This window comes from Perognathus longimembris, chromosome 12, assembly GCF_023159225.1.
Source record: "Perognathus longimembris pacificus isolate PPM17 chromosome 12, ASM2315922v1, whole genome shotgun sequence".
Lineage (NCBI taxonomy): Eukaryota > Metazoa > Chordata > Mammalia > Rodentia > Heteromyidae > Perognathus > Perognathus longimembris.
In genome coordinates, this window is record NC_063172.1 from 33,365,634 (window position 1) to 33,381,416 (window position 15,783).

General features: G+C 40.7%; 1 protein-coding gene and 1 non-coding gene across 2 annotated transcripts in view; one reads left to right on the forward strand and one right to left on the reverse strand.

Moving 5' to 3' along the window:
* Cdh17 (cadherin 17) overlaps window positions 1-15,783 on the forward strand; it is a 51,875-nt gene that overhangs the window by 22,594 nt on the left and 13,498 nt on the right. Inside the window, exons 6-12 of the mRNA XM_048358949.1 lie at window positions 1,564-1,722; window positions 1,818-2,017; window positions 4,387-4,518; window positions 4,802-4,952; window positions 10,667-10,882; window positions 12,506-12,582; window positions 15,122-15,313. Of these exons, the coding sequence (XP_048214906.1) occupies window positions 1,564-1,722; window positions 1,818-2,017; window positions 4,387-4,518; window positions 4,802-4,952; window positions 10,667-10,882; window positions 12,506-12,582; window positions 15,122-15,313 (1,127 nt within the window). The remainder of the gene's footprint in view (window positions 1-1,563; window positions 1,723-1,817; window positions 2,018-4,386; window positions 4,519-4,801; window positions 4,953-10,666; window positions 10,883-12,505; window positions 12,583-15,121; window positions 15,314-15,783) is intronic.
* On the reverse strand, window positions 253-359 carry LOC125361103. Its single transcript, XR_007212889.1, has one exon. It is a non-coding gene; the product is annotated as a U6 spliceosomal RNA (small nuclear RNA).

The window sequence follows — 15,783 nt, forward strand, 5'->3', positions numbered from 1 at the left end:
TTTCCTTTTCTCAGCCCTCATCATCCATAACCAATAATTTGAAAAATTCTTTATGTGGAGTGGAATCTCACAATCCCCATGATCCTGAAGTTGCCACCAAATATTTCCACACACTCTCTACTGATCCTCCAGCCTTACCCTTGTTCTCATCACTAATAAAATCTTCTAGAGAAATAGTCTCCAAGTTTTTGGTCTCAGGAGTCCTACCTTCTCTGAAAAAAATTGGAGAGTCTCAATAAGCTTTTTTTTTTTTTTAATATGGAACACTTCATGAATTTGCATGTCATCCTTGTACAGGGGCCATGCTAATCTTCTCTGTATCATTCCAATTTTAGTATATGTGCTGCTGAAGCGAGCACGCAATAAGCTTTTTTTTTTTTTTTTGGCCAGTCCTGGGCCTTGGACTCAGGGCCTGAGCACTGTCCCTGGCTTCTTCCCGCTCAAGGCTAGCACTCTGCCACTTGAGCCACAGCGCCACTTCTGGCCGTTTTCTGTATATGTGGTGCTGGGGAATCAAACCTAGGGCCTCGTGTATCCGAGGCAGGCACTCTTGCCACTAGGCTATATCCCCAGCCCGCAATAAGCTTTTGAACATGCAGGTTATAGCCAATGGTGTTAACCACTCTTTCTGGGTATGTTTACAAATTGCCATGGTGCAAATATTCTCACTATGGCATATTTCAAGCTACTGGTGGTGTTAATAATTGATCTCAAAACTTTTGAAAATTCAAAATGACCTGTAATGCACTAACTGCAGTACATCCCTGGTTATATTTACCAATACAGTATCTGTGATTAAAAATACTAAATCAATGAAAACACACATTGTAATGAAAATTGTATTTTCAAGGTGAAAACAATTTAGTGATAGAAGCAGCACGATCTTAATCCTTGCAAGTTTCTTTAATGTCTGGATTAACAGGAAACAATTGGGTTATCACATCTGTTTCTGTATTTATTCTGCTGTCATATACTATTTGGATTGATGTTTTATATGAAGAAAAGTTGACCTCACACCAATAGGTAGTTGAAAAAGAGAATATTTTAATAGTCTTTCCAGATAACTGTGAACATTCTTTGATAGGTTACCAAAACTTGAAAAGTGATGGCTTCTTAAAGATTAGTTGCAGTGTGAAATCTGAAACATATCAATGACAAGTTATTTATTCTTTTGTATTGAAATTCATTACATTAGTGTGTTCTTTGAATGGCTTTTATATGATTTTTATTTATTTACTGCTTATGTGGTACCAAGGAATTGAACCCAGGGCCTCATGCATGCTAGGTAAGCACTCTACCACTAAGCCACTTGATTTTTTAATGTGCACGATTGTAACTCAATAGACATCTTGGAACAGACTCCGGAATCTCTAGAGACTTCTTGGGACCACACTTTGAGAAACCCTGTCCTCTGTGAAGGAAGAAAGATAAAGATTGGTTTCTCCACAGATGTGAATTATACCCCTATTCTATCTCTACTTATTAAAAGGCAGAAGGATCTGTGCTTGAATTGGGTTTCAATGACCTCTTTTCCCTTTTTCTGGGTATGTTTTTATTAAACAGGGAAACCCTTCATGTATGTGAATGCAACAGACCTGGACGATCCAAGTACCCCCAATGCGCAACTCTTTTACCAAATTGTTATCCAGCTTCCCAAGATCAACAACATCATGTACTTTCAGATCAACAACCAGACAGGAGCAATATCACTTACCCTAGAAGGTAAGCCGAGGGACGCCCTCGTGAGTCAGAGAATGGGACTTCCACCTGCTGCCGTCGGTGGCATCTGCTCTGCTCCTCTCCCTTTCTTCCTGCAGGGTCTCGGGAACTGGATCCAGTTAAGAATTCTAACTACAATCTTGTGGTCTCCGTGAAGGACATGGGAGGCCAGAATGAGAATTCCCTCAGCGACACGGCGTCTGTAGATATTACCGTGAAAGAGAATATCTGGAAAGCACCGGACGTCGTGGAGGTTGTAGAAAACTCCACTGACCCTCACCCCATCAAGATCACTCAGGTAGCATCTGTGTGACATCTAGAGCCTGTAACATACACAGCCTTGCTGAGTGGAGACCTACCCCTGAGGGTCTCCAGTGGCATTTATTAGGATGTTTGTGCATCACATAATTACAAAGCAAATTAAATCACACTGTATCTCTGAAAATTATTATGGGGAGAAAACTTGCATTCAAGTATCTCTCTCTCTCTCTCTCTCTGTGTGTGTGTGTGTGTGTGTGTGTGTGTGTGTGTGTGTGTACTTCACTCACTGGGTTAACTGTGGATTGTATATGGTGCACATATTATGTACAGATATGCAGTTTAAATTTGGAGCTGCAGGTATTTTTCTTTTGAATCAGCTTTCGGATCTCGTAGCCTCATCCTTTCTGAGGGACAGAGACAGTACTAGGTCAGAGTTAGAGTCATGGCAGGCAACCCTTCTCCTTGGAGGCCTCCTGATCCCTCTCCTGTGTGTGTCTCTCAGTCCCGGTGTCTCCCTTCCCACCTCCATAGTGGGTGCTCTTATCAGTGACTTCCCCTTGCCCAAGCTCCTGTAAATCCCGTCTGGAGCCCAGCACCGTCTCATCTGTTCTGGAAGTCCAGGCATTTCCTTGGCAGGAAGTCTGTGAGTGGTGGTAGAGCCTTAGATTTGAGATCAGATGCTTGGAACCATGTTCTTGCTCCATTAATTAATGACTGATAACAAAATGTCATCTAAGTATCTTGAGACCTAATTTCTCCTCAGTAAATGGAGGGGAGGAATAGCTCACTGATTTATTGAGAAAACTCACAGAAGGTAGAATCTGTGAAAGTGGATAGATGTTCATCTAATGAAAATAAAAGCACACAAGTTTATCCAGTCTACAGTTCCCCTTAGTTCAAAGACACACACACACACACACACACACACACACACACACACACACACACACACTCTTCAGTGTTCTGGTTAAGAACACTGGGTTGGCCAGACGTTATCACATCTGTTGTCTAAAGTTATTGGGTACTGAATTAATGAATGTGACCTTCAATAAACAAAATGAATAATTCAGGAGCAGTTCTGCCTTGTTACTTAAACAAGAATGCCACCACTCATTCATTACCTTTGGAATTTCCAATTTGGTGCCTGGACAAACATTTTCATAAATGGGATTCAAATGCTACAAAGAACTTATTCATGTGCTTAGGTATTCTTAGAACTCTCAAAGAAAAAAAAATCCTAAGGTACCACATAGAAATTCCAGCCAAGAGAAAGTCTGCTCCGAAACCCATGAAGACCCAGCAGGGGGTCTTTAGTCTTGAGGGGTGCTGCTCAAGAGAAAAAGAAAGGGAGCTCAGTTTAGAACCAAGAATGCACTCCTTGACAAGGACAGGTGATGATGCTTAAATAATGAGCAAGCACAAAACTATTTCTGTCATAACTTTCTAAGTTGGGAGAATAGTTCTCTGTGGAAATTTCAAAGAGTTCCAGGATCCCGGTTTTTTTTGGGGGGGGGGTGGCGGGGGAGGTCAGTTGTGGGGCTTGAAACTCAGAACCTGGACACTGTCCCTGAGTTTTCTTTTTGCTCAAGGCTAGCAATGTGCCCTTTTGAGCCACAGATCCACTTCCTATTATCAGGTGGTTAATTGGAGCTAAGAGTCTCATGGACTTTCCTGCCTGGACTGGGTTCAAACTGTGATCCTCAGATCTAAGCCTCCTGAGTAGCTAGGATTATAGGTGTGAGCCACTAGTGCCTGGCTTTCACATCATTTTTTTGTGTCTCAGTTTCCTCATCTGTAAACAGGGTATAACAGTAGTCTATAGTTCATAGGGCCATTTGATGATTAAATGAGATGATTCATGGAAGTATTAAAAATTGTATGTGACATGTGATATATCCTCTATAAATATTATTACTGGTATTAGAAATACAACAACAGAGAGGGCAAGCTCTGCCTAAACAGCAAGTAGACTGTTCTTACTTTGGAGTTTATTCATTTATTCTTTATTATCTTGCTTGGAAAACAATTCTAGATGTTGGAGATTATATTTTAGAAATTCATTTTATATCATGACTTAGTTCTCAAAATGCCAGCTACAAAGTCCACTTGGCTTCCTAAGTTGAGGTTTCAGACATGTTAGCCCCTTGGTCCAAACTTCTACAGGAAAACAAGCCATAAATTTTTGGAGAAAAATTGCATTAGAGAAAAAACATTCTTTGGTTTTATTTTATTTTATAGCAGTGGAGCTTTTTTTTAAGTCTTACTTTAGGTTGGAAAGAATTCAATTATCATAAGAAATGCTGGACATGGAAAGTTGTCAGAGTTTCAAATGAGAAATGGGAAGTTGCTCATTTCCTGTGTAATTCCACTCTTGTCCTTCCTGATCGTGTACTTTGGGCCCCTCAGGTGCAGTGGAATGAGCCAGGTGCACACTATTCCTTAGCTCAGAAGGAGAAACTGGAAACATTCCCATTTTCAATTGATCAGGAAGGAAATATTTATGTGACCCAGCCTTTGGATCGAGAAGAAAAGGATTCGGTGAGTAGAAGGGCAGAATTTTTGTGAGATTCTGACAATCCCCTTTCAGTGAAAGTAAAGTTAATTTTATTTGAAAGAAATCTAGGTTCCAGACTTGATGTATTATTAGATCTCCAAGACATCATAGTTTGATAATTTCCTCACCTGTTTTATCCCCCCCCCCCCCCATTTCTTGGTTCTAAGTAAGTTGGCAATAAGGGAGTGGGAGCAAGTAGAACAGTCATTTTCTCTGCCTTTTAAAGGGGACAGGGAAAGTCTTCTAACTCTGACCTTCCTGTTGTAGTATGTTTTTTATGCAGCTGCAAAGGATGAGTATGGAAAACTACTTTCATACCCTCTGCAAGTTCATGTGAGAGTTATAGACATTAACGACAACCCACCAACATGTCCATCTCCAGTAACTGTATTTGAGGTCCAGGAGAATGAAATACTGGGTAAGAAAATAGAGCTGCTCAGTGCCATGCTAACTATGATCTCTTTCTCCTGTCTTTTGGGTAAAACATGGGCAGGTCAATCGCCTGTATCTGAGGTTGAATTTGCCATGAGAATTACACAGGCACAATAGCTGATATCAAACTATATCTATTCTTTTTTTTAAATTGACATCAATTGCTTATGTATGGGGGTTTTATTTTAACAACTCCATGTATTCATACAATGCTTATTTTACTTTAAATTTTGTCATCATTTAAAAACAATTTTTAGCTGTAAAAATGATTTTGATTCAACACACCAATTTATCTGTACATAAATGGATCAGAGTTACCCCTTCCACCATTCTCCCTCCCCTACCTATACCTATTGTTACCTAGTTCTATTTTCATGTAGATACATTGAGTATTATGACTCAAAGTATTGAGTACTATTCACCCACCTTTTCTTTCTCCATTCATCCATCCCTTCCCCCCTAATCTCCAGCCTCCTCAGGCAAGACCTGTTTTAGCTCCCAAGTATTCATTTTGGTAAATGATTGGTTAGTTGTTTGAAGGCATTACTTCATGGGAATCCACCCCTGTGTATGTCAGTTTGATTGTGTGTTATGTGCATATGGCAATGTATTTGTTTTCATATTTGGTTATATTTAGATCCTACTTCCACATATGAAGGCACATGTGACTTTGTCTCTCTGAACCTGACTTACTTCACTCAACATAATTTTTTCCAGGCCCATCTTATTTTCCTGCAAGTGATATGATATTATTATTCCTGATGGATGAATACAATCACACATACACATAACTATATATGGAATATATGTTATGTATATGTATGTAGAGAAGAAATATGTATTTGTATATATCTCACAATTATTAATCCATTTGTCTATTGTAAAACATCTGGGCTCTTTCCATAAGTTGGCTAGGGCAAATAGTTCTGCAATGGACATGGGTGTGCAGTTGTTCTTACTGTATCCTGATGTACAATCCTTTGGGTAAATGTTCAAGAGTGGTATTGCTAGGTCGTAAGGTAGTTTATGTTTAGTATTTTGAGGAATCCCCATACTTCTTTCCATAGTGGTTGCACTAGTTTACATTCCTCCCAATAGTATATAGGGTTCTTTTTTTCTGCACATCCTCACCAGCATATTTTTTTTTTTAAACACCTGCCCTGGGGCTCAAATACAGGGCCTTAGTGCTCTCCCTGAGCTTTATGTGCTCAAGGGAGTTCAACCACTTGAGTTATGTGTTCAACCTCTTGAGCCATAGACTCACTTCTGGAGTTTTGGTGGTTAACTGGAGATAAGCATCTCATGGACTTTCCTGCCTAAACTGGCTTTGAACCCCAATCCTCAGATCTTAGCCTCTTGAGTAACTAGGATTATAGGCTGGAGCCACTGGTGCCCAGCCCTCAGCAGCGTTTGCTGTTTGTATTCTTGATGATGACCATTCTGACTAGAGTGAGATGGAAACTCAATGTTATTTTGATTTGTATATTCTTTAGGGCCAGGGATGTTGGTCATTTCTTCATATATTTACTTATACTTCTTCTGAGAAGTGTCCATTTAGCTCCTTTGCCCATTTGTTAATTGGGTTACCGAATTTTGTTACTGAGCTCTGTGTATATTCAGTTTTTTTAAACTCTTGTCAAATGTATATTCTTCCTTTCAAGGTTGTCTTTAACTTAGTGACTAAATTGTTCCCTCGTAAAAGATTTGCTTGATGCTATCCCATTTGTCAGTTCTCTCTACTTGTTGAGCCCTGGAACTCTATTCAGTCTTACCTATACTTTGCTTCTTTTCTTGCCTGTCCTGAGGCTTGAACTCTGGGCTTAGGTGTTGTCCTCGAGCTCCCTTTTGCTCAAGATTAGCTCTCTACCACTTGAGCCACAACTCCATTTCTGTCTCTTCTGGTAGTTAATTGGAGATATGAGATTCATGGACTTTTCTATCTGGACTAGCTTTGAACTGTGATTCTTAGATCTCAGCCTCTAGAGTAGCTAGGATTACAGAATTATTTTGTCTTCTTCCTCCTCCCCATTCCCCTGCCCCTTCCCACTGATGCCTATAGCCCAGATCAGAAATATTTTAATTCCCAAATATTCTTCTTTGTTAAAATATATCTTAATTGTTGAAAGGGGTGTTTCATCATGGGGTCCCCCACATGCCTGTTGAGAGGCACTCTGAGCTGGAACTTTGACAACCATGGTAAGTGTGATCACCACTACTATTATTATGAGTTCTGTCTCTCACTCACTGTCAAGCTACTTCCACGCCAGTATCCTGAGTACATATACTGGGATTTATCATTTGCAAGATTTTCCCTTAAATAATCTTATTTGGCCTCTAGTAAGATCATTTCAAAAAGATGAAATGTCATCAAACTTGCTAAATAACAAATATTAATACCCAATCAGCTACTCTACAATAACAACACAAGAGAAATTGAATCTGACCGTTGAGCACCTTCTCTAGGAAACTAATATTTCAAAATGCTGGTGGATGAAGTCAAGTCTCATTTATCATCCCTCTGGTCATACTTCTTTTCTTTTATCTCATAGTCAAAACTTGAAGTTGGTAGGAATGCTGCTGTAAGCACCTTATCATTTCTGGGATTTTATGACTTCCCTTTACCTGTTTCCCCTTGGAGTTGAGCCCATTGACTGAGCAGGATAGCATGTCTTGAAATGCTTTGGTCTATGTGCTGTGGAAATTTCTGAGGCTCACAAGCTTAGCAGTCTCTTGTGAGTATCATTTTAGAGCTTTGCTAATCATGCAGGTGGTTTATTTTTTCACTCTCATCTTTTTGTTTTAAATCTATTTACTCCTCTCATTACACACCTCTGACATAAGGAGCTACTTACTGTCAGCACTATCCATGTCCATTCTATTTGGTTCAGTTCTAAGTCCTGGCCCCAAAGGAAGAATTAAATGACAGCTTGAAATAATAATCTTATCACAATAACAATTGAATAATATTAGAATGAGGAGCAACAGTGGATTTCCACTTGCAGTATCATCGTTTGTGGAACTGAGGGATGGCCTATGAATATGAATGAAGGTAGAAAACCTTTGAAGATTTAAAACCTTTCCAGATGATGCCTCGTCACTTTTCATTAGGCTGAACACATGATGTATTTGTTGTCTGTAGGTGTATAAGGAATTTCCCTGAAACTTTAAGTAATAGACATTTATTATGTCATAGTTTCTGTGAGTCAGCAAAGGAATCTAGGTGTAGTTCAGGGAGAAAGAGACAGTAAGAGAGAGAGAGAGAGAGAGAGAGGGAGAGAGAGAGAATGAGTACCATGAGTCAGTCTTCCTTTCTATAAATTAATAACCTAGTCTTGGAAGTGACAATCCATCATTTATACCATATTCATACCAGGAATTTAGCCTCTCTTGAAGTCCCTGCCTCCCCAAAGTATTCTAGGTACTCTCAGGTGATGCTGAGTTCTCCTCTGAATGGCCTGGGCTGCCACTTGTCCTAGCTCAGTCACTCAGAGGCATGGTACTCTTTGAACTCTTGCTTATGCAAGAGTCTTCTTGCTCCCATTAAAGGGGTGCTCCCAGACACCAGTTGTCCTCATGATGTCCCTGACAGGTTGAAATTTTTTGTGGAGTGAGAGAATAGTATCCTGTGTCATACTCACTTGCTAAGTGGAAATATCTGAAGCAGAGCTGCTCAAATACCAGTGGATCACAGAATTCTGCAGGGCAGCCTTTCATCTCACACAGATAACTTCCTTACAAGGATTGTACATCCCACAGGTGATGGATTCAGAATGGCAGTAGGTGCTCCACTAGATACATGTTCTTTTATCTGTCCCATTGCTCACCATGGCCCATTAACCCAGTCCACAAGACATGCATGCCAGGTCCAGTTCCATTGAAGACACAGTGTAGGCACTTTGCTTTCCCAGCTCACCAAACCAAGAAACTCCTCTCAGTCTCCATATGAGGCAGTGCATGCAAACAGGTAGGGGACAAGCATATAAACTATCTTAAAAATGGTTGACTCTTCCAGGCACTGATGGCTCATGCCTGTAGTCCTAGTTACCCAGGAGGCTGAGATCTAAGGATTACAATTCAAAACCAGCCTGGGCAGGAAGTCCATAAACTACTCAGAAAAAGCTGGAAGTGGTGCTGTGTCTCAAGTAGTACAGCACTAGCCTTGAGCACAAAGAGGCTCAGGGACACCACTCAAGACCAGCACACACACACACAAAAAGGTTGAGTCTGGGTGTGGTGGGTTATACCTGTAATCCCAACACTTAGGAGGCTGAGGCAGGAGGATGATGAGTTAAAGAAGAAAGTGCAAAGTGAGACCTGTCTTAAAGAAAAAAAACTGGAATGAATTCAAGTCTTCACTGTTAGGTGGGATTCTTAACATATGTAAACCCCCCCACAATTCCCGTTTCATGGAACAAGATGCTCAGGAACTTCTCAGAACTCACCCAGAGCTGGCAGGGCACAGTCATAGGCACTGACCTCTGTCGCTCCCGGACCGGCAGTTACAGGAATAAAATACTCAGTGGGTGGCCTGCAGCATGGCAGGCAGGGTGTGTGCCTGCTCTTTGCCCTGTGCTATCTTTTGGGTGGAGTCAGTTACTGAAGTTCCATGAATATCTTTGAAGTTGGTCCCTTCTTATTTCTTTCAACCATGTGACATGGGTATTAGTGTCCTGGCATTGCTGTAGTGAATCACCACACACTTGGAGGCTTAAAACGAGAGAAAAATCATATTCTCAAACCTGGAGGCAGGAAAAATAAGGAAACCAGTCTTTAGGGGAGAATCTTTGCCCCTTCTGGCTTGCATTGGCTGCTGGTAGTAGCATAACTCTAATTTCTGTCCTCCTTTACACCATCAGCTCCTCTCTCTGTGTTCCTGTGTCTCCCCTTCTTGTAAGGATCTAAAAGTTAGTATAAATCCAGAATGATTTCATTTGAATATCTTTAACTAATTATGTCTGTAATGGTCCTGTTTTCAAAGAAAGTGTGATTTCGAGAATGTGGGTGGATATGGATTGAAAGGTCCTGAACTGTGTCCTCCAGATTTCTATCTTCAAGTCTTCTTGCTGTCGGGGCAGAAACATGCCCCGCCCCCTTTCCTATGGTGAAGCTCTCACTTCCAGGAATTCAGAATGTGGTTCTTTGGAGACAGGGTCTTTAAAGAGGAAATTAAGGTAAAAGGAGGTGCATATGGTTTGCCCAAATCCAATTTGATTGGTGTTTTATAACAAGAGGAAATGTGGACACAAGGAGGCAGACAGAAGATGACAATTTAGGAAAGAGAAAGCTGGAGAGAAGCCTCAGAAATAAACAGCTTTGTCAACAACCTTGAGCTGTCATGCATCCTCCAGAACTGAGAAAAACCTAGATTTCTCTTGTTTCAGTCACTTCGGCCACAATACTTTATGGCAGTCCTGGCTAACTAATATACTACAGTATTTTTTTAAATCACATCATAGGAAAGGTTAAGGAGTTAAAATAAAATTAAAAGCTAACCCAACTGTTCCATGTGTTTCCTAGGGCCTTGATTATCCAGTAAAACTGTTTCTTCTGTCTTTTAAAAACGTGTGTGTGTGTTAAATGGCATATTGTAAAGGGGCTCATTGCGGAGCTTCCATGCATGTCATGTGATTTGATTATATTAGTGAAACAATTTAAAAATATGTCACATGGATCCTGGTTTCCTTCTTTACTCGTCTCCAGGTAGCAGTATTGGAATCTTCACTGCTCACGACTTAGATGAAGCCAACACTGCCAATAGCATTTTAAGGTACAAAATTGTGGAACAAACTCCCAAAGTTCCTATAGATGGACTCTTCATGATTGAAGAATATGAGGGGAAGTTCCAGTTAGCTAAACAGTCCTTGAAGAAGCAGGATAGTCCTCAGTACAACTTAACAGTAGAGGTGTCCAATGGAGGTCAGTATCACATTCGCTATCATAATCGCAAGTGATTGCTTTGCTTCGGTTAGGATTGGTTGGGTGCTTGAATATCTCATATTGTTCTGTTTTCTGTGGTTGCTCCAATGCCTGGGTGTATTACAGAATGGTGCCATTTAAGAAATCGTTGCTTCCTGTGTGAAATGCATGTAACACTGGGGTATCTGTTTTCATGAAGGCCAGAGTTGCAGCTCAAGCAACACTGCTCTGCTGCAGGGCAATTGATACCCTAATTGCAAAAGATCCTCCAGGCATAATCTTGGGACCACCATGATCACAAACAGGGGAATGTATTGTATTTCCTAATCTTGCTTTTGGACTCAGAGGTAGATATGAAAGTGGAAGAGAATTGCATCTATGGGGAAGTGCAATCTTCTCTCATCAGCTTCAATATCAGGAGACACTCTTCCCTACTTCTTGCAAACTTTTAAAACAATGATTGTTTATCGCTGTGCATCCCAAGACCCGTATTCATTCTTAGACAAATGTACACAGATACACAAAAAGACCTTCATTCCAAAAGACTCGTAGCAATGCTTGCAGACTCCTAGAAGGTTAAGAATCTTGGAGTTAGCAGTAACTCAGTCTTAAAATAGGAATCAATTCAGTACTTGCTATGCTAGAGGACACAGGTTGCATGAATATGGAGAAGAAAAGAGTATCACTCTTCTTGTATTCCATATTCCTTTTCTTCCCATGGATGTAGATGTATTGGGGGAACTTAAATTTAGCAAGCACCAGTTCAGAAGGTTTGAAAGCCAGTAATTCTATAGTGATTGAAGGTCAAATCCTTGTTTAGCACTGTGTTAAGAGGTGCAGTGGGAATGAATCTAATAAACCATCCCTGTCCTGATGAAGTGACAGTTTTACACTATTAGATGTCTATTCTTTTGGCAGTTACTGAGGTTTTTGTCTTATTTGGGGCACCAGTTAGGTACTGGAGATGCACAGTTGAGTAAAAAACCCAGTGTCTGTCCCTAAGAGGTGCTTGTTCTGGGAAAGGACTTGAACATGTGAATCAATAAATTCCAAGGAACACATGCAAGGGAGTTCTTCAGGATCTTGAGTACTAACTCTGAGCTTTCCTTGGAGTAGGATAATTGTGCAACTTCCTTACTAGGAGAGGAGGGATAAGGAGCCTTTGAGCCTCTCCACCACAGTGAGCAGAACTGATGTAGGGTAGATGCATGGATTGAAGGAAGGACAGCCTGCAAGACCTCCAGAGCAGGCTTCTTGGAAGGAGAGCTTTGCATCAGATTTTGAAGACTGTACATTTTCCATTAGTCAGAAAAGGGAGGGTGCTACTGAAAAAAAAAGAGTCCATCTTGATCAGTACTATGCCTTCCTTAAGACGTGCCAATGGGAACCCAGGGAGAACTTCTGTCACATCTTTCTTCAGCTTCCACCTTCCTCTTAGAGACCTGCTTGTTAGTCCAGGTGGGAGCAGAAAACCCTTCATCTGCCTAAATTAAATGTCAAATGCGAATTTGTGGCCATGACTGTCATTTTATATGACTGTCCTTGCCAGTTTTTCTGTCAGTGTTCTGATTTTTCTATATGGTTTACAGTGAAGATGTCTGTGATGTGACTTTGGTTTTTCAGATTTCAAGACCCTCTGTTCTGTGGAAATCAACGTAATCGATATCAATGATCAGATTCCTGTCTTTGAAAAATCAGATGTGAGTAGCTGTCACTGTTGGCTCTTTCTTCACTTTGTTCACATTACTCTACCCCAACTTCTGCAGTAAACCCACAGACAATAGTTAAGAAAAAAAATGACACACATGACTGGTAGCCTTGGTGGATGCACCAATAACAAACCCATACACCATCTTCAGTGGAAATCTTCAGGGAACAAAAACAATCACTGCACTAGTATCTGGGAATGTCTGCTTATGAATTCCTACAAACAGCTCATGTATTCCCAGGACTGCTTAAAAGAAGCAACAACAACCTTTGACAAATTAAAAGGAGTCAAGTGACCACTTGTGACTTGTTGTTATAGATTTTGTGTATAGTAGAACAATAAATAAGTTATGACTAAGTCTCAATCAAGCATTTGAGTTTAAAAAGTTAGTATTTGAGCCTGAGAATGATGAAAGAGGTGATTTCAATCAAGATTCATTATACTTAGGAGCTGATTCGTTGAATGGTAACCTCTTTGTACAATTATTTAACGCTAACAGAAAGTATAATTAAATATTTGAAATATGGGCAACTTTAACTCATTTTATAATAGTTGGGTACAAGAAGGACAAGAAAAACTGAATCTATAGCTTAAAGCAAAGACAGCATGCATTTGCATGCTGTGACATTTGCAAAACTCAGGAGAATCGGACATAAAAAGAAAAGTTGATTCAGAGCATCAGACATCGTAGATGACTGTGTTCTTGTCTTTGGTACAGGCTGTAGACTTGATGTGGCTTTATCACTACTTCCCTTCAAAGGGATGTCTCAATTTATTTAGTTTGAAGGAGAAACGAGCTTGTTTGACTAGATTGTTATGTCATGTTTAAAGCCAGTTATGAGGCAGTGTAGAGCCCTCTGATAATGCTCATAAATCAAATTAGGGACAAGGTTGTGACAAGAAGGGAATTGATTTATGACAGGGCTCAGGAGGGTAAGCGGTGTGACTGAACATACCTTGTGTAATAGGCACTGACGTTAAGCAAGCATGAAATAAAGAACCCATTTCTTCTCAGCCTCTATTCTCTCAGGTATTTTAACCTTTCTCAGTGTTGTGATTTCCTGCATTCCATCCAGACAGTAGTTGAGAACTCTGCTTTGGGAGCCTCAGAGCTTACAAATGCTGGCTCTGGACAATGTGATACGGCTCCTTTCATTGCCCCATCCCATCTTAGACTCTTCCAGTTATTGTCTTATAAATTGTGGTGCCTGGAGAGCTGGTCTGGACAGTTTCCAGGGGAGTGGGAAATGCTTTAGGCCAGTCCTAACAACACCAGCTGTGGAGTTGGACACACCTGAGTTTGCATCCCATGTCTGTGACCCCCATCTGTGTAATACTGTCTAGGTTTGTCCCACCTAGTTCTTTGCTCTTCTGCCAAATGGAGCTGGCAATGAAGTGCCTCCGCTTCAATTTTTGTTGCTTATCTTTTTGAAGTACTATGTGGCAAGCATGGAGGGACCTTCCTTTGCATACATTAACTTTCCTAATCCCCACAGACAGAAGCTAGGTTCTATTATTGTCTCCATTATACACATGATCAAACTGATGAGTGACTTAATATGATTATTACTCAACCAACGAATGGTAAGTATAGGACTCATTCCTAATTCCTTGACTCTAAAGTTCTAGCTCGTAACCGCTATTCCTTAGTTAATTTAAAATTTAAAATAATGAGCTGGGTGCCGGTGGCTCATGCTTGTAATCCTAGCTTCTCAGGAGGCTGAGATCTGAGGTTTGTAGCTTGAAGCCAGCCCAGGCAGGAAAGTTTGTGAGACTCTTATTGCCATAAATCATGGGAAAAGCTGCAAGTGTCGCTGTGGCTCAAGTGATAGAGTTGTTGCCTTGAGCAAAAGGAGCTCAAGGACAGGGCCCAGGCCCAGAGCTCAAGCCTCATTACTAGCAACAAATTAATTAATTAATTAATTAATTAAAAGAATATATTTGTATTCAGCATCTGTCACATTCTGGGCATTTAAGCACATTATAGCTATTTACTTATAACATTATTAGCATAACATTTATAGTTATTCAACATTGGAGCCAGGAGCTGGTGGGTCACACCCTGTAATCCTAGATACCCAGGAGGCTGAGATCAGAGGATTACAGTTTGAAGCTAGCCTGAGCAAGAAAGTCTGTTAGATTTTCCAATAAACTATGAAAAATCCAGAAGTGGAGATAGGGCTCAAATGGTAGAGTGCTAGCCTTGAGTAAAAAAGCTCCCGGTCAGTGCCCACGCTCCAAGTTCAAGCCTCAGAACTGACACACACACAAATGCACACACCCTGTATTAGATATGGGAGAGATGATCTGTTTTAGAATTCTGCCAGCTGGTCACTGAAATGTTTGGATTCATAAATCTGATTGTTGTGAAAATCTACAGCAACATGTTTATCCGTAGGAAAAACTCACTTGGAAAATATTGATGTAAACCATGATGTGGGTCTATTCTGAAAGTACAAAGACAGGCTTACCCTTTAGCAGTTACGTTCTATGGCAACGGACATTTTCAATGTTCCCTGTTTCTCCCTTAGTATGGGGTCCTGACTTTCCCTGAAGACGCAGCTGTTGGGTCTGTCATCTTAACCATTCAAGCCACCGATGCTGATGAGCCATTCACTGGGAGTTCTAGAATCCTGTATCGGGTTATCCAAGGAGACAGCAAGGGAAGACTAGGAATTGACACAGATCCCCAAACCAATGCAGGATATGTCACAATTAAAAAGGTAACTATCCCATTTGCTGAATGTGTCTTTTTTTGGTGGATTGACTTGCTTCTAAGTGTGTGAGGACCACAGCAGAGGGGACATACCAGTGGTGGCCTGTCAGGTGGTATCTGGCCCACTGTCATTCCTGTACTCTTGAAAGACAGAAAGTAAAGGTTCTAGCTTGAGTTTATCACTAACTGGGCAAATCTGGCCCCGTAACTTTTATAGTGAATTTGTTTTTTTTTTTGCCAGTCCTGGGCCTTGAACTCAGGGCCTGAGCACTATCCCTGGCTTCTTTTTGCTCAAGGCTAGCACTCTGCCACTTGAGCCACAGCGCCACTTCTGGCCATTTTCTATATAGGTGGTGCCTGGGACTCGAACCCAGGGCTTCATCTATATCAGGCAAGCACTCTTGCCACTAGGCCATATTCCCAGCACTAGTGAATTAATGTTAATACATTATAGAAGGAATAATTTTTGGTATTAAT